This window comes from Bidens hawaiensis, unplaced genomic scaffold (genome assembly GCF_021521415.1).
Source record: "Bidens hawaiensis isolate Kalapana, Puna unplaced genomic scaffold, B.hawaiensis_p1.1 tig00013186_1, whole genome shotgun sequence".
Lineage (NCBI taxonomy): Eukaryota > Viridiplantae > Streptophyta > Magnoliopsida > Asterales > Asteraceae > Bidens > Bidens hawaiensis.
This window is the reverse complement of record NW_027492112.1, coordinates 279,530-302,758: the sequence shown is the minus strand read 5'-3', so window position 1 is coordinate 302,758 and position 23,229 is coordinate 279,530. Positions and strand designations below refer to the sequence as shown.

The 23,229-nt window shown below is 36.3% G+C and overlaps 2 protein-coding genes across 2 annotated transcripts; both read left to right on the top strand.

The window, feature by feature from the left end:
- Positions 1-3,993: 3,993 nt before the first annotated feature.
- Positions 3,994-5,087, top strand: LOC143543537 (alkylated DNA repair protein ALKBH6 homolog). The gene is made up of 5 exons (XM_077035843.1): positions 3,994-4,069; positions 4,162-4,274; positions 4,382-4,610; positions 4,697-4,743; positions 4,839-5,087. The coding sequence occupies exons 1-5, from the start codon at positions 3,994-3,996 to the stop codon at positions 4,983-4,985; spliced, it is 612 nt and encodes a 203-aa protein (XP_076891958.1). The 3' UTR covers positions 4,986-5,087.
- Positions 5,088-6,428: 1,341 nt separating this feature from the next.
- Positions 6,429-16,572, top strand: LOC143543558 (nuclear pore complex protein NUP214-like). Its single transcript, XM_077035854.1, is given in 19 exon segments — positions 6,429-6,959; positions 7,796-8,004; positions 8,156-8,324; positions 8,405-8,548; positions 9,068-9,192; positions 9,295-9,395; positions 9,516-9,652; positions 9,732-9,897; positions 10,278-11,029; positions 11,686-11,876; positions 12,100-12,252; positions 12,475-12,532; positions 12,645-12,778; positions 12,856-12,980; positions 13,064-13,415; positions 13,517-13,589; positions 13,592-13,702; positions 13,780-15,906; positions 16,193-16,572. Coding segments are annotated over 19 exon segments (5,454 nt in total). The 5' UTR covers positions 6,429-6,745; the 3' UTR covers positions 16,306-16,572.
- Positions 16,573-23,229: the final 6,657 nt, after the last annotated feature.

Here is a 23,229-nt window from a genome sequence, read left to right as displayed (position 1 = left end):
CAAAATTAAAGATACTTAAAAAACGAACTTTGAAAATCGTGAAAGTGAAATGGGATTCCCGACGAGGACCCGAGTATACTTGGGAACTCGAGTCCGAAATGAAGAAGAAATACCCCCACTTGTTCTCGTAAGCAATCTCGAGGACGAGATTTATTTCAAGGTGGGGAGGATGTAACATAACGTGAATTTCGGACAAAAAATGTCAAATTTTAAAAGTCAAGGGACCAAATTCGTTAATTTCTAAATCCGAGGGGCTAAAATGTAAAATCTGTTTTTCTGACCCATCGCGCTACGCGATGGATCAAAAGTGACTCTCATCGCGTACCGCGATGGGTTGTCTGACAGAATGTGACACGTGTGCCACGTGGCACACAGTGACAACGTCTGCCGCCACGTGTCACCACGTGGCAACACGTTCGCCACGTGGAGCGGCGCCTGCCATGTGTCACCACGTGGCAGGTCTACGCCCTGACTCAGCAAGCCTACATCGCGGTACGCGATGGGCTTGCCAAGGGACCCATCGCGTACCGCGATGGGGTCCAAAATCAGCTTATAAATAGAGGGCCACAGGTTTGATTCACTCACACCTCAAAAACACATACATAATCTCTCTCTAACTTCTCTCTAAACCTCGAAGTACGTGCCCTCGGTCCACCTCGTTTTACGTGCCCCGATTCTTCGATAACCGTGCTATTATCTCGATATTCGTGCCACTTCCCGACGATATTCCAAACAGGGAGGAGGTGCTGTTCCGACGTCCCGGCGATTATCTCAAAGTGCGTGCCGAGAAGTGTTGGAGTCTTGTGAAGCGTGCCAAGTGTAGAAAGAGTGAGTGACTAAGCGGCGACGAAGTGCTGCCCAAGTGTGAAGGGTATATTGAGCCAAGAAAGGTAGGCATAATGCCCGAATTAAATATTAATAAAATATTATAAATGCTTAATACCCTAAGTCGAAATTATAATCAATACCTCGAGAATAAAAGAAATATATAACAAAGAAAAGAAAGAAAGAAAAGAAAAATATGTATATGTGATGTGTAAATATTCTTTGTTATAAATATTATTTAAGTGTAATGAGTATACTTAAATAATAAAAAGGAATACGTTTCTTAAAGAAGAAGAAACGTAGGATTTTATAAACTAAAGGTTTATAAATTACTATTAAAACTAAAGGTTTTAAAGTAAAAGAGATTTACGAACTAAAGGTTCGTCGAGGTAAAGTTTATAAGACTAAAGGTCTTAAGCCGGATCATGTATCCGACTAACAAGAGTTATACTCGTACTATAGGTGCGAGATAGCAAAGGAAAGACTCAAGGACAGTGTTGGAAGCTGATCCCATTTTAAAAGGTGAATATGCCCCACTTTTACAAACTTGATTTCAAACAAACAAACGTGTTATGTGTAAAACTTTACATGAGACTAAGTGTCTTTAAAAAAATTGTAAACAAGAGTATGAGCCTAGCCCTTAGGCTGTAGTATACGTTTGTCTGGATCCTTACATATGTGGTATGCGGTGGGCACATCTCACCACGCCTGGTCACGACCTCCAGCCACGATGGGCCGAACCAAAGTATGTTTGAATGAGAATGACCTTGTGTATATTTATGGTACCTAAGTACGTCGAAACGCTACGGTGTTTTGCTGGGGTGACCTAGTGTACAGACTCGAGTTTATAATGATGTTTGTTTTAACTTGATTATTCCTAAGTCAAGATGGGCCGAGGCTTACGTAGTCACGAGGGGTAATTAAGTAAAGAAAATATTTTTAGCGTCAGCATATTCACCAGCATTCGTTGCTGACGTATTTATAATATTTTGCAGGTAACCAAGATTAGAGCTTGAAAGAAGAAGAGCTCAAGAATCCGATGGCTCAGATAATTTTGTGTAAATATTAAAATATGGTGGTTTTGTAAAACATATAAACAAGTAAATAACTAAACGAGACTTTCGTCTCGTCTTTTGTATTGTAAATATTTATAATATCGATCCTTAAGTTTTTATAAGTCTTCCGCTAATAACCGTAACTCTGATTTATTTACAAATGTGGTACCAATTATTGATCGCACTCCTAGGCCTAAGATGGGGGTGTGACACACCCTGAACGGAAACCCGATATCTTTCACTCTACCATCGTCACCCATCGACTATCTTTCACTCCATTGTGTTGTTTCACCAATTTCACCATGTTGTTGGAGAGCAAAATCAAAGACTGCTATATAGAGTGGATAAACTATGAGCAACGCGGAGTGCTTTATAAACGTGAGAAGGGCGTAGTGATGTAGACGATGATGAAGTTGCCTTGAGAGAGAGTAATGGCAATGGGTTAGTATGAGACATGTTTTGGTAATCCTAGTCCAATATCCGATATAAAACGTGTCTCATACATGACTCAATACCGATAGTTACCTGTTGCACACTTGCATATTACCTATCGGTTATGCTCTTTTTAAGATTTTGTATAGTTGAAAATCACTTGTTAGGATTCTCATTAACCAAAACTCAGTCTCGTATTCAACTAAGCAACTTGAAATATTAAAATACTCAATTTCACTTATGAAAATTATATATTTCAGTAATTTCAAATTTCTTACTATTTCAACATACTAAATGTTATATTTTTATTTTACTACGTAATATATTTGGTTTTTATGTGGGCAATGCCGCAAAGGATAATGAAACATGTATCACCATATGTCCTAGTGTATCAATTTGTGAAATTTTATGTCATACTAATCAATGAGTAATCATACGTGTACCACCATACATCATACTTGTCCCGTAAACATCAAAAAAATGTATAACAAATCTCATATATTTGGTCATATGCTTGAATCCTTGTTCCAAATGCTCTAGGGTTCATATTTTTATGTCAATTACCCGAAAATGATTAAAAATCGTCATTAATTAACATTTAACAACGAAGAAGATGAATAATTCAAGAAATGGGTCTTAAATCATTAAGGATATGTAACCGTCTTATATTTGAAATTCAATGTCCACATATAAACGTAATACAATTCACAAGTATTCAATAACAATTGCTTCTTACATAAAATTCGAAACACATTTCTTACACGAAAACATACTATTCATTTCGACAATTCACAATTATGGTTGTAAAAATTCAGTCATTTGCCGACTAATCATAGTTCGCACCCTCATCAACTAGCCGTTGATTAATCGTTATTTGGTCAAAATCAAAAAGTCCAATTAGGCATGAGCAAAAGACCAATCGTTATCAACCGGTATAGTGAACCGGTTTGCAACCGATTAACATTTGTTAGGGACCGTTTAGGAATGTTGACACCGGAATCCGTTAATTTCAATAGGTTAATAAGGCTAGTAGGAGTGTGCACTGTTCGGTTTTTGAATTTTTGAAAACCATTCAATTACGGTCTTTTTTTAGTTTTCGCTTTGGGGTCAGTTGGTCTTTTTGGTTTTCCCGTTTGAGTTTGAAATTTTTGGGTCGAAAATAAAATTAGCCCAATATATTGAATTTGGGCCTAAGCATTTTGTTAAGTAATAAATAATTGGTTATTATACATTTGGGCTAAGATATATGAGTTACATATTTTTTAAATTATTTGAAATAAAAAATGAAAATCTATAAATTCAGCCGGGTTCGTTTTTTTTTTATTATTTTTTTTATTACATGTAGAACCAAGATCAAACTGTAAGTTCAGGCAAACGCATAAACCAAATCGTCGGTTTTTGTTTCGGTTCATTTTTTTCGGTTTTGGATCGGTTTTCTTGGTTTCATGCACACCCCTAAAGGTTAGTGTTAATAAAGTTAGTTACAACAGGTTAATAAGGTTGACTGGTTTTTAACCTAATCTAATTGTTTACAAAGGTTAGTGTTTTTTAACTTAAAACCGGTTATGACTTGTAACGGGTTATTGGCAATAGCCGGTTTTGACCATTGACCAGTAACTGGTTATGGTTAGTAACCGATATTTTTAAAACCGGCTAACCAGCATTTGCATCTCTATCGAGTATGACGAGTTTTTGTTTGTTTGTGATGTTTGTGACAGGAGGGATTGTCCATGAAAAGGGTCTTTTGCCTCAAGACTGTAAGCCTTAATTCTCTCATAAGTTAAAATCATTGATATATTTGTGTGGGGTGTTCATAGTTTATACTGAAAATTTTACATGTGTAGTGTAGTACCACCATGGCTGACAAAAATCACAGAAAAAATTAGGGAAGAATCATCTTTGTTTCCTTCTGCAATCAATCATGTCCTCATCAACGAGTACCTTCCGAATCAAGGCATAATGGTTTGTAACTCGTGCAGTTATCATTTATTATCAATATTAATCTTCATTGTTGTTACTGTGTGATGATTCATTATACATTATTGACTAGTTGTTTTGTTGAAATGTAGGCTCATCAAGACGGTCCTGCTTATTATCCAGTGGTGGCTATTTTTTCCTTAGGGTCTCCGGTTGTTATGGACTTCACGCCTCATTTGAGTTTATCAGGTAGTACAACTAATATTGAAGATAAAGATTCAATAGAAGGAGCTGATCATGGAAATTTACCAAACTACCCCTCGTTTTCTGTTGCGCTCATGCCTGGCAGTTTATTAATATTCAAAGACACAGTGTACTCAGGTGGGTCTAGTACTCTAATTCATATGCTTGATTTTTATGAAATCTCATTACCGTTTATTATCTTTAATTTGGCTTGTTTCTTGCAGATTACTTGCATGGTATAAAAGATTGTGAAATTCAGCAATATGACACGGTAAGATGGCCGAAGAATTTCTATAGTATTTGGTAAACTAATAACAATGCAAACTATATTTTTTTAATTTCATTTTTATACATTTTGGTTTTCAGGCGGTGAATACTAAAGAGGTTTTAAGGCACCCGAGTCTTATTGAAACGCATGATGAGGATTCAAAGGCCATTCATAGATCTACCACTAGGGTTTCTTTGACATGTAGAGTAGTATCCAAAGTTCACAAGAATCTGTTTAGGTTTTGAAAGTGCTGTTAAGTATGCTTTGGCTGTTTTGACAGTGATTCAACATGAATTTTGTTGTTTTAGTTTACCTGTAATGGTTCAATGAGTTCAGTATATTATATATATTCACAAAGGTAACAAGCATGAGCTTGTACATAGTGCATGGAAATAATTACATGTACATGAGAAAGAAAATAGAATGTTAAAATGACGTCTTTTTTCATGTTAGCTTGGTTAAAGTAAACATACACGTGTCTCTGCGTTATTCTATTTTGACCATTTCTTTTTTCATATTGTCATAGGATATGGGGTTAATGAGTATTTCTTTTAATTTTATAATTTTGTATTTAAGTTGTATTTTAGGTATCAAGTTTTCATGTTATACATAAATGTAGATACCAAAGGGCTAGAAAGTGAGGAGCACACCCTTCTCTTATGGGTGACTAGTATAAAAGAGTAGCGGTTACGGTTCATTTAAAAAGGATATTGGTTAAAAAATGAAAAAAAATAGATTTTATAAATCTTCAAGGTCATATGATAACTCGATTGAAGTTTAACCTTTATATGCGGCACATATTTGTTAATTTATTTTTAATACGTTATTTTATAAGTTTTATAAATTTCAAAGTAAACCTATCGGTTGATTGAATATCCACTCAGATGAGTTAAGGTGGCGGTAAATGACTAATGACATGAAGACGAATAGACTGCTAGTGATGGTGGCCCTTGGTGTAAAGCAAGTAATGATAAGTTGCATTTAATGTTGAGATTTGAGAAGCATATCAACTCTTCAAAAAATATAACTTGTACGAGTTTCTTTATTTTATGTTATGTAGTGTTTAATATTTAATATAATATATATTCATGTTTTAGATGAACTGTCATTCTCGTTTGGTGAAGTGTTAAGGTGGTTAGGTTGTATAATAAAATGTTAAATGTTCAATTAGTATAGTATAAAATGTAATATTTAGTTTTTATTTTTTTCTTAATTAGCCGAAATAATTGCGATCCAATTACAAATTCTCCGCTTAGTGGTTAGGACTGTATGATAAGAGAGCTACAAACAAAAATATAGACTGACTTGTCATAAACAAATGATGCTTATTCATATGATCAATCTTGATGTAATAATGAGTGTGGATGTAAGAAATTGAAATATTAATGACGGAACTGAAATGATAAATGCTACCTTAATTGTTGAGACCTAATTATTGTGTAAATCTAGTGTGAGCTTTCTTTATTAGCCGTATGAGATATATATCGCTTATCGAAGCTCACCATCGTCTTCCCATGTCCGAATGTTTATTTGTCGGAAAATAAATTCTTTGCTGCAAAATGAGTGAAAGCGCCATTAATGCTTACAATAATTGACTTGCTTTTTTTGCATACTTAATTGCCCGCCTCGCTTGTCCTTTGCAAGCGCTTTCGTTGCTTTCAGGCTTTAGCGGCTATATCCCGCGACTAACAACAATAGTTGTTCACGCCTCGTGGTTCGCACCAAATTCGTTGAAGCACATCAAAACTTAAACTCGACCCGACTGAATCCGAATCCTGGCTCGGTTGCACCCACAGTCTAGCACCATTCCAACTTAACCCTAGCCCTATCCCACGGGTCACACCGGTCCGGCAACGTTTAGCTTCGTAACCAAAACGTTGGTTCAGGCGGTGCTTCATCTCCACGCAGACAGACTACTTCTAGGTTTTAGGTTATATTAACTTCCCGCCCAAACCTTATAAACATTTGATCCTTCAATTCAATCTACTGGCTACACTATCCATCAATGGCGGAAACTGACGTCAGCACAAATGTTATCAAAGTTACGGAAGAACTCGACGGAGATCAAATTCCTACCAGAAACTACCGGTTTAGCAAAATCGGCGAACCGGTTCCGATTACATCCGATGCCGATTTTAAATTCGATTTGGATAGTCTTCCGGCTCGTCCGCTGGCGGTTTCGGAACGATTTGGATTAGTGTTTGTTGCTCATTCGTCTGGTTAGTTACAATCCTTTATTTATTATGTGATTTATTTACGATTTTATTATATATAGGATAGTTAGGGTTACATGTTTTAGTTATTGAAGCCATTACTGTCATGATTTATGTTCTCACTCTTATTATTTCATCTATTGAATTGACTTGAATTGTTAGGGTTTGGGGATAGGTAGGGGTGTAAGCGAGCTAGACTAGACATTGAGCTCGGCTCGTTTTGGCTTATGCGAGCTTGATCTCGAGCTTGGTTCGTTTCAAGCACTTTTTTAATGCTTGAGCTCGGTTTGTGAGTCGTTTTTAAGGTCGAGGTTGTCTTGTTTATTATTAGTTAATCAATTTATATACGTTTTTAGTTAATTTAATAGATTTTGTGAAGAACCTTAAACGAGCCTAAGTTTGGCTCGAGATCGTGTAGTAGCTTAATTGAGCTGAAGCTTGGCTTGAGCTTGATTGTGCAGTGTGAAATTAGTACATAGAAAACTAAAATAGGTAAAACTTAAAAACATACAAGGCTTGTTAACGCTCAACGAGCCGAAACGAGCTTCTGAGATTGATAACTAAACAAGCTTTATTTGAGGCTGGGGCTCGTTTCGAGTTTTCTATTGATCCGATTTCAAGTAGTTCATGAGCAGCTTGGATCGTTTGCACTCCTAGGTATAGGGTTTCATTGTGTTTGTGTTTTTAGTGTAATTTGGTCTTATAACACAGACTGCAAATTGGAAAACATTGGTGTTGAATTGGTACCAAAATTTGTGGCATTAAATATTTTAATAGACAAGGAGCATATATGAAAAGGTTTTGACGATTTCTGTAACGTGTTATCGCTTGGTTGTTGGTAGGGTTTTCGGTTGCAAGGATGAAAGATGTTATGGATGCAGCAGAAGAGTTGAAAAATGGAGTTCAGGGTCCTTGTATACAGGAGCTGAGTGTTGTGGATATTTCTCTCGGAAAGGTGTCTATATTGGCATTATCTGCAGACTCTTCATTGCTTGCAGCTTCTGTTGGTTTAAATCTTTATTTTTTCTCGGTTGATGCCCTTCTTAATAAGGTTTGTTCTTTTTCTTTTATATCATTAACATTGATATTATCTGCAATTATGTTTGATTTGAAGTTGAATTATGGTTTCTTCCTTGACATTAAAGTACATACACGAGGCTTTATTAGTCTATTTATAATTTGGCTATTTCTCTAATTTCTAGGATCATGAACCGTCTTACTCCAAATCACTCAATGGCTCAAATAACACCAAGGACATTCAGTGGAATCCAAAGTTGAAGGACCGGTATGTTGTTCTTACAGGTGATGGTAGTTTATATGGTGGAGCTGGCCAAGGCGATCTTAATCATGTTATGGACAATGTTGATGCTGGTAAGTTATATACTTTTCAAGTGGGCAAAAACGGAATAGCATGTATCATATCTTATTTAAACTGTTTTTGCTTTATCTAGTTAATTGGAGCATGAATGGAAAATATATTGCTGTGGCAAAATATGATTTTTTAAGCATTATGTCAACAAAGTTTAAAGAAAAGTTGCGAATAAAGCTCCTGTTTGATTCATTGGTTGAAGACGATCCAGGTTGTGTTGTAAAAGGTATATTACTATTCGAATCTTGATTTTATTAAAGTAGTAAGCTTTTGTGAAAGGTAATAAGCTTGTAAAAGGTATGGTTCAAAACTGGTGGAGTTGGGTTGAACAGAAATGCAATTCATCCACCTTTTTTCTAGAACAAAAAAGGAGGGTGTCAAACATGGTCGGAGTAATAATCCTTTTTTCATCAAATGAGAGTTATGCATTAAGAATACGCTTTGGACGACTTTTGACCCAGTTGACCACTTGACCTTTTTATTTTTAGCTAACCTTTTTGATTTATCCATTTGACTAGTTAGAAATAAACATAACCTGAATCAACCCTTTCATAAGCTCCTTTGGTTAAAACTATTTCTTATCAAAATAAGCAGACTTGGTTCTCCAATCTCCACGCATATCAATGTGTATAGCATGTAATGGTTGTATTTTGTTTCTTTTTAACATATTTAAATGCTATTGGTGTGTGTGCTTGTGTTTACATGTTGAGATGGAATCTAAAGTGTCTTTATTCTTTCTTTGCAGTGGATTCTGTCAGGTGGGTCCGCCCAGATTGCATCATGTTAGGATGTTATTCTCTGAGTCCTGACAGGAAGGAGGAGAATAACCTAATACAATTCATCAGTGTTAAGGATGCTAAAATCACAGATGTAAGTAAGCACATAATAGGCTATAAACATGCATGACAATGTATCATGCATGTTTTTTTGATTTAAAATCAAACCTGATATGACAAACTTGTTGTCTTACAGCCCTCTTCTAGTCCAGTGGCATTGAACTTTCGTGACGCGTTCCTTGCTATTAATGAAGACGACATTCCATCTGGAAGTGGACCCTACACGTTTATTAGTTACACCCCTTTAGTATACATGATTTACTTTTGAAATTAATGTTGTTAGCGCCATGTAGAGATTACCAAATGAACCCATAGTCATTTTATTTTACAAACCAAATGAACACCAAGTTTTCTTTGTATCGTAAACAGTGAGCTTGCGTTTGCTGCTAATAAGAACACAAATCAACACATTGTGCTATTTAATTGGTCGGAGGATGAGGCTGCAATGGTAGATATTGAGGTTGACTCATGGCTGCCAACAATTAATCTTCAAGGTAAATTGGCATTGCTAATAATCTTGGTTAATATATATATTTAATAAATGTTTCTTATGGAGGATGTTTTCTGCTTCAGCTCATAATGATGATGATAATATGATCCTGGGGCTCGCCATCAACAAAGATTACAAGGATGAGAAAATTAGTCTCGAGTGTGGGGAAATAGAAACAAGAGTTTCACCTTGTTGTATTCTTATGTGCATTACCGTCGATGGAAAATTTTGTATGTTCCATTTTGCCAGGTATTTCTCATTTTTCTGCTTAGTAAGTGGAGGGTGTCAGATGGGCGGGTTGGGTGACGGGTCAAAAGTTTCGGTTGTTACACGTCAAATCAGGGTCGATCCACTAACAATTTTGTGTCTTTTTTCTAGATAGTTGCTCTAGTTATGATTACAAAAACAGTGTTACAAATTTATCTTGACTAAAAAAAAATTTTGATGGTTATATGTATTTAAGTTAGAATTTATATGACGTTCAACATATATGACTTGTTCCACACGAAGCTAATTTTTTTTTAAATCGACCCGTTTGAGACAAAACACATTTCAAACTGATCTGCTTGTCAATCAATGGGCCAAAACCACCACCTTTTGTATTTCTCATTTTAGAATTTCTTGTGTAGTGCCATAGGCCCGTCTGCTTCGCCAGAGGATTTTAGTTCTGTTTCTGATGAGGAAGAAGAGTCTTCTGTCCTCAGTTCTCAGCATTCGGTGAAGAATATTGTTAACAATGAGAAGCAACTTGAAGATCAAGATATTCAGAAAGTCAAAATCGATGAGAAGAAAGCCAAAGTCAATGAACCCAGTGGTACACAAGAAGATGCTCCTACTGTAAAGTCGAATAATGGTAAAGATGAAGGGCAGTCACTTTCTTTACCTAAGAAAGAAGACAGTTTTGAGGCGGGACTGTTTAAAGCAACCGAGCTTGTGAGTTCAACTAACTCTGCTTCAAAATCCGCAAGTGATAAACCAAACAAATCACTTTTTGGAGCTTCTACAGAATCACCAGTCAGTAAACCACCATTCAGTTTGCAAGGTTCATCCGGAACCTTTACAAGTGGACCACTCTTTTCCTCCAGTGTTTTTGGAGTGCAGTCTTCTTCATCAGGATCGTTTTCTAGTGGAGGCATGTTTTCTTCTGTAAGTTTTGATTTGAAATCTCTCCAATCATCTCATGTAGTGCAATCTTCTTCTTCATTAGGTTCATTTTTTAGTGGAGGTTTGTTTTCTTCTAAAAGTTTTGATATGAAATCTCTCCAATTGTCTAATTCTGCTGTTCAAGAAAAACAACACAGTACCGTGAGTTTAGGGACCACACCGTTTCTTACCGGTCTTCAGAAACTTTCTTTTTCCAATATGACATCTGGGTCATCAAGTTCAAGCAGTCTGCTACCACAGGGAGCTTCGTCTGGAGCTGCATTCACCAAATCATTGCCTGTTGTTTCTACATTCGGGTCATCAACTTCGAGCAGCCTGTTTGCCTCGGGAGGCGCAACAGGAGCTACATTTGGGTCATCAACTTTGAGCAATCTGCTTCCCCAGGGAGCTTCAACTGGAGCTGCATTCACCAAATCGTTGCCGGTTGCTTCTACATTCGGGTCATCAACTTCGAGCAGCCTGTTTGCCCAGGGCGGTTCAACATGAGCTACATTTGGGTCATCAGCTTTGAGCAATCTGCTTCCCCAGGGAGCTTCGACTGGAGCTGCATTTACCAAATCATTGCCTGTTGCTGCTACATTCGGGTCATCAACTACGAGCAACCTGTTTGCCCAGGGAGGCGCGACAGGAGCTACATTTGGGTCATCAGCTTCGAGCAATCTGCTTCCCCAGGGAGCTTCAACCGGAGCTGCATTCACCAAATCATTGCCTGTTGTTTCTACATTTGGGTCATCAACTTCAAGCAATCTGCTATCACAGGGAAATGCAACAGGAACTACCTTTGGGTCATTGGCCTCAACCAATCTGTTTCTCCAGGGAGCTTCAACTGGAGCTGCATTTACCAAATCATTGCCTGTTGTTTTGGATCATCAGCTTCGAGCAATCTGTTTCCTCAGGGAGCTTCAACTGGAGCTGCGTTCACCAAATCATTGCCTGTTGTTTCTAATGCACAACCGAGTCCAGCAAAATCTGTTGACTTCAAATTTTCCGACAATGGAAATCTTAAAAACCAAACTTCTTCAAGAGTATTAAATACTGAGCCAAATCTATCTGAACAACACAGTGTAAGTGATCATCAACTTCTTTATCTTGACTTTCAGTTAATACAATTTATATATTTTCGATTTTTTTAAGTCATTGATTATCTTTTCAAGTTGCAACTCATTCAGATGAATTTATTAATCACAAATGTTTGTATAACACAGCCTCCAGACTAAGACATCTTTTAAAATTGATCAGATCACATAAAGTATTTGGTTTTGTTTACAAATATTTTTATTCATCCAGGTTGAAGAAATGGCGAAAGAGTTAGATGCTCTGTTGGATTCTATTGAAGAGCCAGGTGGTTTCTATCATGCCTCTGTTACTGCCCATAAACAATCTGTTGCAGAACTAGAAGAAGGCATTTTGATACTTTCAGATAGATGCCGAAAATGGACAGTGAGTTCATTTTTATCCACATCTTTATCTCTATTTTGTATTTTGTTTTTAGCTTTTGTATGAACTGGCACTTAAAACAGGTTTTTGGTTACTTTGCAACTTTTTACATTATAGTGGAGATGAACCCAATCCATCCAAATACATGGTGTTGCCAATGTTAAATATGATCTAATCTAATTTAAATTTCTGTAAACTGAAATAGTTGTCATACTGACCTTGTAGGACAAAATGTATCAAGGGTTTGAAGAGGTTCAGCATCTTCTTGACAAGACGGTTCAAGGTACATCAAGTTTATCTTTCTTTTGGGGGTTATTTATAATTTTCATGACCAAATATAGTACATTTTGATGAACTTGTTATTCATTGATCACCTGCTTCATATATCTTTTAAGTCTCGGCAAGGAAAATATATATCGAAGCAATTGTGAAACAGGCTACCGACAGTCAATACTTGGATATATGGAATCACCAGAAGCTGAGCTCTGAGTTGGATATGAAGCGTAGACATATATTGGAGATAAATCAGGTATCCAGTTGTTTTTTAACCGATTTGTTTTGTTCAATTTGGATGAAATATGTCATAATAACAGTTTCATATTCCAGACTTTGACAGACCAGCTAATCGAACTGGAGAGGCATTTAAACACCCTTGAGCTTCAAAGATTTGGTGATAAAAGTGAGACACAAATGAACCGTAAATCTTCCCATATGAAACATAATCCGCCAAGGTATGAATTTATATTTTGGGACATTAATCTTAACTTAATCTATTGATGAAGTTTGATCTTGATGAGAAAATGCTGTTTTGCAGGCATGTTCAGTCTTTGCACAGTTTACACAACACAATGAATGCACAATTAACAGCTGCAGAGAAACTTTCTGAATGTCTTTCAAAGCAAATGGCTGTGCTTAACATAGACACAGAACCTGTGAAAAAACAGAATGTGAAAAAGGAGTTATTTGACACAATTGGAATCTCATACGACGATACCACTTTCAATTCTCCAGGGCAAGAAAAAACTCGATCAATCCCACAAAAAAGTCAACATCTAGTTTCTTCAAATTCAACTGCTACTAAAACGGATATGAAGAAAAATCAACAAACTGCTGTAAAGAGTTCGGAACCAGAAACTGCAAGAAGGCGAATAGACTCACTAGATAAGGTAACATTTTTGTATTTTATTTTTCTCCAAATCAAGCACATCATTTTAAGTTTATGTTTAACATTGGAGTTTAAAATTTAACCTCACATACTTTGTTGCAGAGCTGGGCTAGTGTTGAACCTCCTAAAACAACCGTAAAAAGGATGCTTTTGCAAGAAGACCGTCAGCTGAGTCCCGCAGATTATCCTTACCAGCCGCTACACCAAAACTTAATACTCGGTTGTATGAACGTTCTGTGGTTTCTCATGATATTCCACAAAGTGCCTTAAACATGTGTCAAATCAGAGGTAAATACTCCTTTAATTAAACTTTAATTTTGTGCAATAGTGGTTTCTGATTATTATTATATGGTGACGTTCTGCAGGCAGTCAGGATGTACAGATAAAACAAAATAATGAGGGACAATCGAGTTCCTCACTTTTCAGTGGTTATTGTTCAGATTCATCAAGTTTTGCTTCCCGGGCAAATCAGTCAAGTTCTACTGTAACTCGAGATGTTACAAAAGATACACCTAGTTTGACTGCTGAAAAGTCAAACCGTTTGACCTTTGCTTTAAAGTCTGATGACACACTAGTCAAAGACCCAAAGTTTAGTCAACAATCCAAGGGTTTTCCAGAACCTTCACCAGATACCACAAAGTCACCGGCATTCAATATATTCCAGAAGAAACCTATTGAATTTTCAGACTCCAGTAGTAAAGGTAATGAAGGGAACCAGAAGCCTTTAGTGGCTGAAGCCTCTTCTATATGGTCTAGGAAGAGTCCAGAAATTTCTGCTGTGTTGAGTTCCAGCCCATCAACCGCTTTTTCAGGAAAAAGTTTTTCTCTGGAAACCTCTACAAGAGAAAGTCGGTCTTCCAGTGCATCGTCACCTGTTCCTGTTACTTTAGCACCATCATCCTTTTCGTTTAAAGACACCAGCTCATCTTCAACATCTGCTATATCACTTGGTAAATCATCAACCGGGTTCGGGTTTAAATTGGGTGCTACTCAGAGCACTTCAGCATCTGGACATTCACTTGCTTTTCCTTCATTTTCATCTACCACTTCCAGTAAACCCACGTTGAACCTTGATTTAAGCACTTCCAAATCTGAGTCAACCAAGTTGAATCCAAATACAAGTTAAAGCTCTAAGCCTCAAGTAGTATCAGTCCCCAGGTTTGAGCCAAAACCAAGCGAGAATTCTTCGGAACAAACGTTACCTCAGTCCGTGGTTCCAACTTCTTCGGGACCTAAAAGTCAACCTTCACCTTCTATTCTCTCATTTCCATCTATCACCTCATCCACTAAACCCACGTTAAACATAGATTTAAATGCTTCCAAATCTGAGCCGTTCAAGTTGAATATAGATACGAGTGAAAGCTCTAAACCTCAAGCAGTATCAGTCCCCAAGTTTGACCTGAAGCCAAATGAGAATTCTTCTGGTCAAACTTTACCTTCTCAGCCTGTGGTTTCAACTCCTCTAGGTCCCACAAGTCAACCATTAACCAGTTTGATTTCAGAAAGTCAACTCAACTTAAATTCAAAACCAGACCAAACATTGGTACCACCTGCGGTATCCTCACCAGTCATCACAAATCCAGTGGATGTGGTTACCCAGGAGGATGAGATGGAGGAAGAAGCTCCTGATACCACTACTCAATCTACAATAGGAGGCTTTGGTGGGTTTGGGCTTGGCTCAACCCCAAACCCATCTGCACCTAAGCAGAATCCATTTGGTGCACCGTTTGGTAACGCACCATCAATTGCACCGGCCACTTCTTTTACTGCTCCTCCAAGTGGTGGTTTGTTTAAACCTGCATCGTTTAGTGTTGAATCTAAACCACCTTCCCAGCCACCTCAGCAGACGAGTTTTGGTACAGTTTCTGGCAACATCTTTGGTGGTAATAATAATAATAATCAAAGTAGTGGTGGACAAGGGTTTGGACAGCCAGCTCGGATTGGATCAGGCCAACAGGCTTTAGGGTCAGTTCTTGGCTCGTTTGGGCAGTCAAGACAGTTTGGTGCAGGTTTACCTGGGACTGCTGCTACTCCAAGTCCATTTGGAGGTGGTTTCGGTGGTAGTCAAACTGCTGGTGGTTTTGCCACTGCTGCCTCAGGTGGTGGTGGGTTTGCTAGTCTGGCCTCAGGAGGTGGTGGTGGTTTTGCTGCTGCAGCCACAGGTGGTGGTGGGTTCGCTGGTGCAGCTACAGGTGGTGGTGGTTTTGGTGGTGCAGCTACAGGCGGTGGTGGTTTTGGTGGTGCAGCTACAGGCGGTGGTGGTTTCGCTGGTGCAGCTGCAGGCGCCGGTGGTTTCGCTGGTGCAGCTGCAGGCGGTGGTGGTTTTGGTGGTGCCGCCACAGGCGGTGGTGGATTTGGTGCCGCTCCTGCATTTGGTAGTGGATTTGGTGCTTCTCCAGCACTTGGCAGTGGATTTGGTGGTGCTCCGGCAGCTGGTGGTGGATTTGGTGGTGCTCCGGCGGCTGGTGGTGGATTTGCTGGAGTGGCTTCTGGTAATTTATTTTCTATTATTTTTTAATCTTTTATGGCTATAGAATTATAATCATATAGGTAACTTTTTGATCCATTTGTTTATAACTGCCAAATAAAAGTCATTTTTAACACATACACCATCCTAAATAATTTTATTAAAAAGTAACGATTTTCATGTAATGATAATGTTTATGTTTACGTATGTAATGGCATTAAATTTTTTTTAGTAAGTTATAAAAAGTCAACAAAAGTGTTTGGGTCAAATCCAACCAGACTCTTAATTAATTTTGATTTGGTGTGGTGTAGGCGGGTTTGGAGGTTTTAGCAGCCAAGGAGGAAGCGGGTTCTCGACATTTGGCAGCAGCAGTGGAGGAACAGGAAAACCTCCTTCTGAACTATTCACACAGATGAGGAAATAGTTTACTGTAAGAAAAGTAAATTTTGGAATTCGGTTTAGACAAGAATATGAACTTGTGGAGTAAATATGATTTTGTGGGGGGGGGGGGGGGGGGGTTATTTCCTATGATAAATTATGGAAAAGGCTAGTGTTGTATGAATTTGTTATGGTCATGAAGTGCTGAACCAACCAAAATCACAAGTGATGTATGTTGGTTTAAATGAATCACTTATTTGGTAGGTTTTTCCGGTGTGAGCGATAGTTATGACCCATTCTTCTTATATGTGAGTTGATACGAGTAATCTTTGTTATCGGTCACTTCTACAAATGAAGTAAACTAAGACGCGTCCAGATGAGCTAAATGCAAGCGCTGTCCACCGCCTATTGGTTGCTATCGACATGACCATCACTGCCGTTGCAATGGCCACTGATATTGTCTCTGCCAAGTATAAAGTAGAGGTTCATGAACATGCGTAGGCTCAATCCGAGTTTTAAAACCAGTTACAAGCTATAAGGGTGGCTTAATGTCCTTGAATTCCTAAAACGTACCCTAAACTTAAGGTCTTCTTCAGATTTTAATTTACACGTCTTTAAAGTCTTAGAACCCACTTTAATTTAAGGTATTTGTAGATTTAATTTATACGACATCAAATCCTAACACACTCTAAAATTGATGTCTTTAGATTTCTACTTACACGCTTTTTCTTAGTATATTGATTAAGTTTATATGTATTCCTAATATTCAAAGGGCTGGCCAAAGAAACATGTAGGTTGTGATCATCCTTTTCTTTTTGGTAGTTAATAAATTATTTATCTAGAATAAGAATTAAAAACTATATAAACGTTGCCTATAACTTCATAAAGCGCAAATTCCACACTCTTTAATAGAAATTTAATTATTAACAAAAGGACAAACCTGATGCATAATATCTCACCCGTAAAACTTAGGCATGACTTATGCATCTGCCCTTTTCACGACTAAAACACATGATATCCACATCACTTGACAACAAACTTATCGTTCCACCAACGGTCGTCTCTATCATAAACATGTAAACGCGTAAACTATAAGGAGGGTAAAAGAACCATTGCTTATTACAAATGCACATCTGTTTAACCTAACCAAAAGGCATAATAATAATAGTAATAAATAAATGCAAGGAACAGGTTGGTTGATGCCTGCCAGTGTTGAATGCTGTGCTTTTTTCCTTTCAAAAATCTATTCCTCCATTAACACACACACGCATACGTAGTCACTTCGAAAACCTACTTTATTATTAATATTTAAGCGATCAGACGGTTAACATTGATTGATTTTAACGTTCTTCCGTTTGGTTTCTTTCAATGTAGCCATTCGATCGGAATAAATTGATTAGGGTTTGTGTTTATATCATTATGCTTTGTCCTGAATTGAACACTCAGATACAAACATGGCTTCGTGATTACGATAAGCTTCAATCCTTCGCCGTTATTCTCATTTACATTCAGGTACTTTTATTGATTGATTTCATAATTAGTATTATTATTTGTTAATGCCCCACATTTCGATTTTACCGTGTTTTATTCGTTTACTTATGATTCCGGTACGTGTACAACACTATCTGTTGAATTTATGAGTTATGACCTACAAATTTGATCTGACTGATTGTTACTAATGATTTTGAATCCATAATTAGCTTCTGTTAGTTCTCTACATTGTGATTTTACTCTCTTTTTTTATAATTTTATTCGTTTAATTTAGATTTCGGTATGTGTACAACACCACGACTTGAATTTGTGACCTAGAGTTTTGATGTGAGGGATTGTTTTGTAATGATTTTGAATCTGTAATTACTATCCGTTAGTGCTCTGCATTGTGATTTCACTGTGTTTTTATTTCTAATAATTTTAGACGTTTTATTAAGACTCCGGAATGTGTACAACAATAGAACTTGAATTTATGACCTAGAGTTTTGATAGAATTGCATCTCTATGACGACATGGTCCAGAATAGAAGTTCGAGGAGACGTAGGATTAAGGTTAATGACTTTTAGGGGAATGGTGCAATTGTGTTTTTAGCCTTTTCTAAGGGCTTAGATTTTCCTACAGTTTACGTTACCATGAATGTTATCATTTTATATGTTTACTTTACTCCTTTTCGTTTTCTTCGGTTGTTGGTAGCTTCCTATTTTCTATATTGCTTTAGTTTTGTTTGTTGGTTTGTTTGGCGTGGAGGCCAAGGGTCTCTCTGGAAGTAGCCCTATGGGTGGGTTAGAAGGAAGGTTAGCCTACATCCTACTCTTCCTAGGCCCGACCAGTAGTTTCTCTATAGGTCGGATTTACTGGATATGGTTGTTGTAGTTTTGATTTGAGTGATTGTTCGTAATGATTTTGAATTGTGCGTTTTTGTGCTTTTACTAAAGTTTTTTATTCGTATACTTATATTCCAAAATGTGTAGAACTTGAATTTATGACCTAGATGCCTAGAGTTTTGATCTGAGGTGTTGTTTTGTGATGATTTTGAATTGTTCGGTTTTGTATAAATTAATTGAAGTTGTATTGATAGTTTCGTATTGATTTTGAATCCATATTGAGTTACTTGAGTATCTGTCTTTTTCGTCTAATTAAGACTCCGGAATATGTAGAACACTAGAACTTGAATTTATGAGTTATGACCTAGGGTTTTGATCTGAGTGATAGTTTAGTAATGATTTTGAATTGTTCAGTTTTGAATTAATTGATTGAAGTTGTATTGGTGTTTGAAGATTGCTTGTGCTTTAATCGGATCATTGGGGGCGTTGTATAATGGAGTCTCGCTTATAAATGTTGGGATTGGGTTGTTCGCATTGGTTGCAATCGAGAGTAGCAGCCAGAGTTTGGGCAGGACTTATGCTGTTCTTTTGTTTTCCACAATTTTACTCGACATTTTGTGGTTCTGCCTCTTCTGTCATGAAATCTGGTTAGTTTTTACTCTTAGCATTCATTCCTCTGTGTTTAATTTCTAGGTTTCTGTATGAAATAGTTAAGCCCTAGTTTGCAAATGGTGATGCCTGCTGAGTAAAGTGGATAATGAATTTGCTTCACATGTATATGCAAGCAATCTTGATTCTTGAAGTAATTGGTGTGACTCAGTCATACATATGGAATGGTCTTCTAGTCTTAGTCCAGCATAATTTGAAAAAGATTCTTGTATTAGTCAATTAGAGTAAGATATTATATGTTCATATATATTTAGCAGAAAACTAAGTAGGTATGGTTTTTCATGTTATAAATGTCAGCTTGTTTTTATCTTTTCACATAGATTAACTGCCTACAGTTCCTACTTGGCAACCAGTTGAATGCAGTATGCTATATTAAAGATATATGATATGATGGTGTATAAAGTATGAGATACGGTTTGAAATTTGAAGTTTATTCTTCACAAATCACAAGCAAGATCCAAAATATTTCTCTGTTTAAATATATATTAGCTATATAACATGATGGTCAGCTTGAAGTGACAAACAATATTTAGGGTGTTATAATGAAAATTTTCTGGTTTTTACATATTATAAATCTGAATATACAGATTTAAATAACTGCATGCAGGCACATTTCTTCAGAGATATATGGAGAATCTGCCATACTTTCAGTGAGACTGACTCTATTAATGCAAATTATCGGGTTCGCAGTGAGATCGTCATCGTCATTATTATGGATTCAGATGTATAGATTGGGGCCATCACTTGTAGATAGTATGGTTATTCGAGATGCTGACTTGGATTTGAGGAACAGTTTTATGAGTCCCACCACCCCTCGTGTAGTTAAAACTGGTTCTATTGACTCCATCAACGATCCAGGATTTTTCTCCTCTCTTTTTTCAGATAACCAAGATGAAGGATCATTACCCTCGGTAGGTATTATTGGTAATTTTTAGAGGTGACAAGATTAACATTCCGGGCCGGTTGGGTAAAGGTTGAAATTTGTCATTTCCAACAGGTCTGGTCCGGCCATGTTGTGTTGACCTGCAAACACTTTTATGCATTAGTTATGATTACAAAAATGATATTATTACAACAATATCAGAATTTTAATAAAAATGGGGGTCGAGATTGACACCAATTTTTTTATTATGTTTCGGATTCATATGAATTTCTTGTAATATATGTAGAGTCAATACCATCAGATTAATATGGACGGGTCTCTTCGGTCAACACATGTAAGTTCCGATTTCCATTCACACTTGTAGAGGTGACAAAATGTCGGTTCAGGTGGGTTGGATAATGGGTCGGGTCAAAATTGATTTCGGGCACTTCCGGCGCTGGGTTGGTTTTAAACACATGAGAGGTTGAGTTTCAAGTAATACTAATGCGTTTCGACACTATCTGTGTTCTTGATTCAAAGGTTTTTATATGCAGGAAAGAAGCACAGTAAGCCGGCTCACGAGTCTTTGAAGAGTTAATAATAATAAGAGTTAATAATACCTATCTACATAATCATCAATTTTCATTTATTTTTTACTAAATTGAGCTTCATTCTTATATTCTAATGTTGTACGTGAATGACTCATGGCAACAATTATGTATAGTTGCATATTAGATGCTATTAAAGGTTTTGCTTCATAGCTTGTACTTCATGCATGTGTGTGATGTACCTTTTATCCTGTATGCGTTGCTACTAGGGTTGCACTTGACGCATCATGAGTTGGACCTTCTAACTTCCATCGGTTATGCTCCATAAGTGTTTCTCAAGTGGCTTCCCAGATTCATATCTCACATACTTCATGTAAGAGGATGACTGGGTGAGGTCATGTGTTATGTATCGGTGTTAAAAGTGTGGTTTTCGTTTTGATAAAAAGTACCGGTTGGATTGCGAACAATGGTTTTTGGGAAATGACAAAACAAACCGGCTTGGTCGGGTGGGTCTCTAGATTTGCTGGTTTTACTGGTTTAAAGATTCTGCTTTATGGTTTGGTGTTCTCAACTGATTTTTTAAATTATTAGTTTGTATTAACAGTTTTAAAATCATGTAGATTGTTCTTTGTTATGCTACACACGCATATTGCAAGAAAAAGTAAAAAATAATAATATGGTTAAACGGCCGGTTTCAAGTTTTAAACCTGTCCGAATCTTAAATAAACCGAACTTCAACATTCTCTCTCTTATTATTTAGAAGTGTATGTTTGATATTTGTTGCATTTTGAAATTTTCTTGGTTTGACATTTATTTTGGTTTCTAAATTTAGAAATATAATAACTTATTTTGGTGTACAATTTTGATATTTTAGGAGTCGTAAGTTGTAACAACGTGTATGAATGATATACCATCAAGTAGTGCCATGTTAGCATTTTTATATATTGATATGTAGCATGGACCGACTATGCTCCCTTGATCCCTCCACCTGTATTTCGTGCTTTAACAATAGTGACTAATTTAATGATGGTACTTAAAGGTTCTTTTATATGTTTGAATGTTCAAATATAAACCGGCATTATGTGATATGTTGACACTTAACTTATAGAAGATCACTATTCTTTTAAAATTCAATCTTCTTATTTTTTATTAATTTTAAAATGACAACAATAAAGTGACAGATAAACAAACAATAAAAGAATATTATGTTTTTCAAACTTTGTGCAAGATGAACAATCTCATATTTGAAGTATATTGTATCAAACCAGTATTTTTATGTTATAAACATTTATCAAGTTATCTAAGTTTAAAGTTTAATTTTGAAACATTTAATCTCAACTTTCGAATCATCGATTTCAATACTTATCATTTTCATATTGAAGGCACAACTAGTCATATTTGTTATATTTGTTGTAGACATGGTACATGCTTCCTTCCTTGTTCTTAGCATCTTTTTCTCATCACCACTATCAATTTTTGAATGAATTAGACAGGTCTATGCTCATCAAAGTCACAAGTTTTCTTACATCTTTTCTTCTTTTTTTTTTTGCGTCCATGTGGTTTCAGGGCGGGGACACATTGAGTCCTTAATTTTTGAACTGATTGAGTCCCTATGGTTTCGAAAATGAAACATTTGATTCCCTATCGTGAATTAACATTGTTAGCTTTAGGAGTAAATTTGACATTTCTCTTATATATATATATATATACATTGTCACTCTGAATCCTTGAACTTTTCATAATCGGTCACCTTGAGTCCCCTTCCCTTTTAACAAAAATAAATGAACTAGACTATTTTTTCTAACAAAAATGAAAAAACCAAATTGCTTTTCTCAACAAAAATTAACGAACTAAACTATTTTTTAACAAAATAAATAGGCCAAACTATTTTCTTGTCACACTAAAGAACTGAATCACTATTTTTAACAAGTAGTTCATTTCTTTTAACAAAAATAAGCGAACCGAACTTATTTTGTAACAAAAATAAACTAATCGAAGTATCGAACTACCTTTCTAATAAAAATAAACAAACCGAACTTATTTTTTTACCAAAAATAATCAAACCAAACTTATCTTTTAACAAAAATAAACGAACCAAATTACCTTTTTAACAAAAATAAAATACGGTTCGTTTAGTTTAGTAAAAACGTAGCCCGGTTCGTTTATTTTTGTTTAAAAAGTAGCCCGGTTCGTTTATTTTTGTTTAAAAAGTAGTATGGTTCGTTTATTTTTGTTTAAAAAGTTCGGTTCTTTTGTTTTTGTTAAAAAAATAAGTTTGATACATTTATTCTTGATTATGGCTTGATTGGTTATAGTTGGTGGTTAATTCTTTAATTTGGATGAAATTTTTAAAAAGGAACTAAATCTGAGCAATCACTTAACCATAAGGACTCATACTAATCATAAGAAAAGGGTAAACTAGTGATTCCACATTTTCAGTTAACAATAGGGACTCAAATTGTTCAATTCTAAATCCGCAGAGAATCAACCAGTTCAAAAAAATTACCAGGGACTCATTTTGTCTCCACCCTGAAATCACAGGGATGCAAACAGTAACTTTCTCTCTCTCTCTCTTT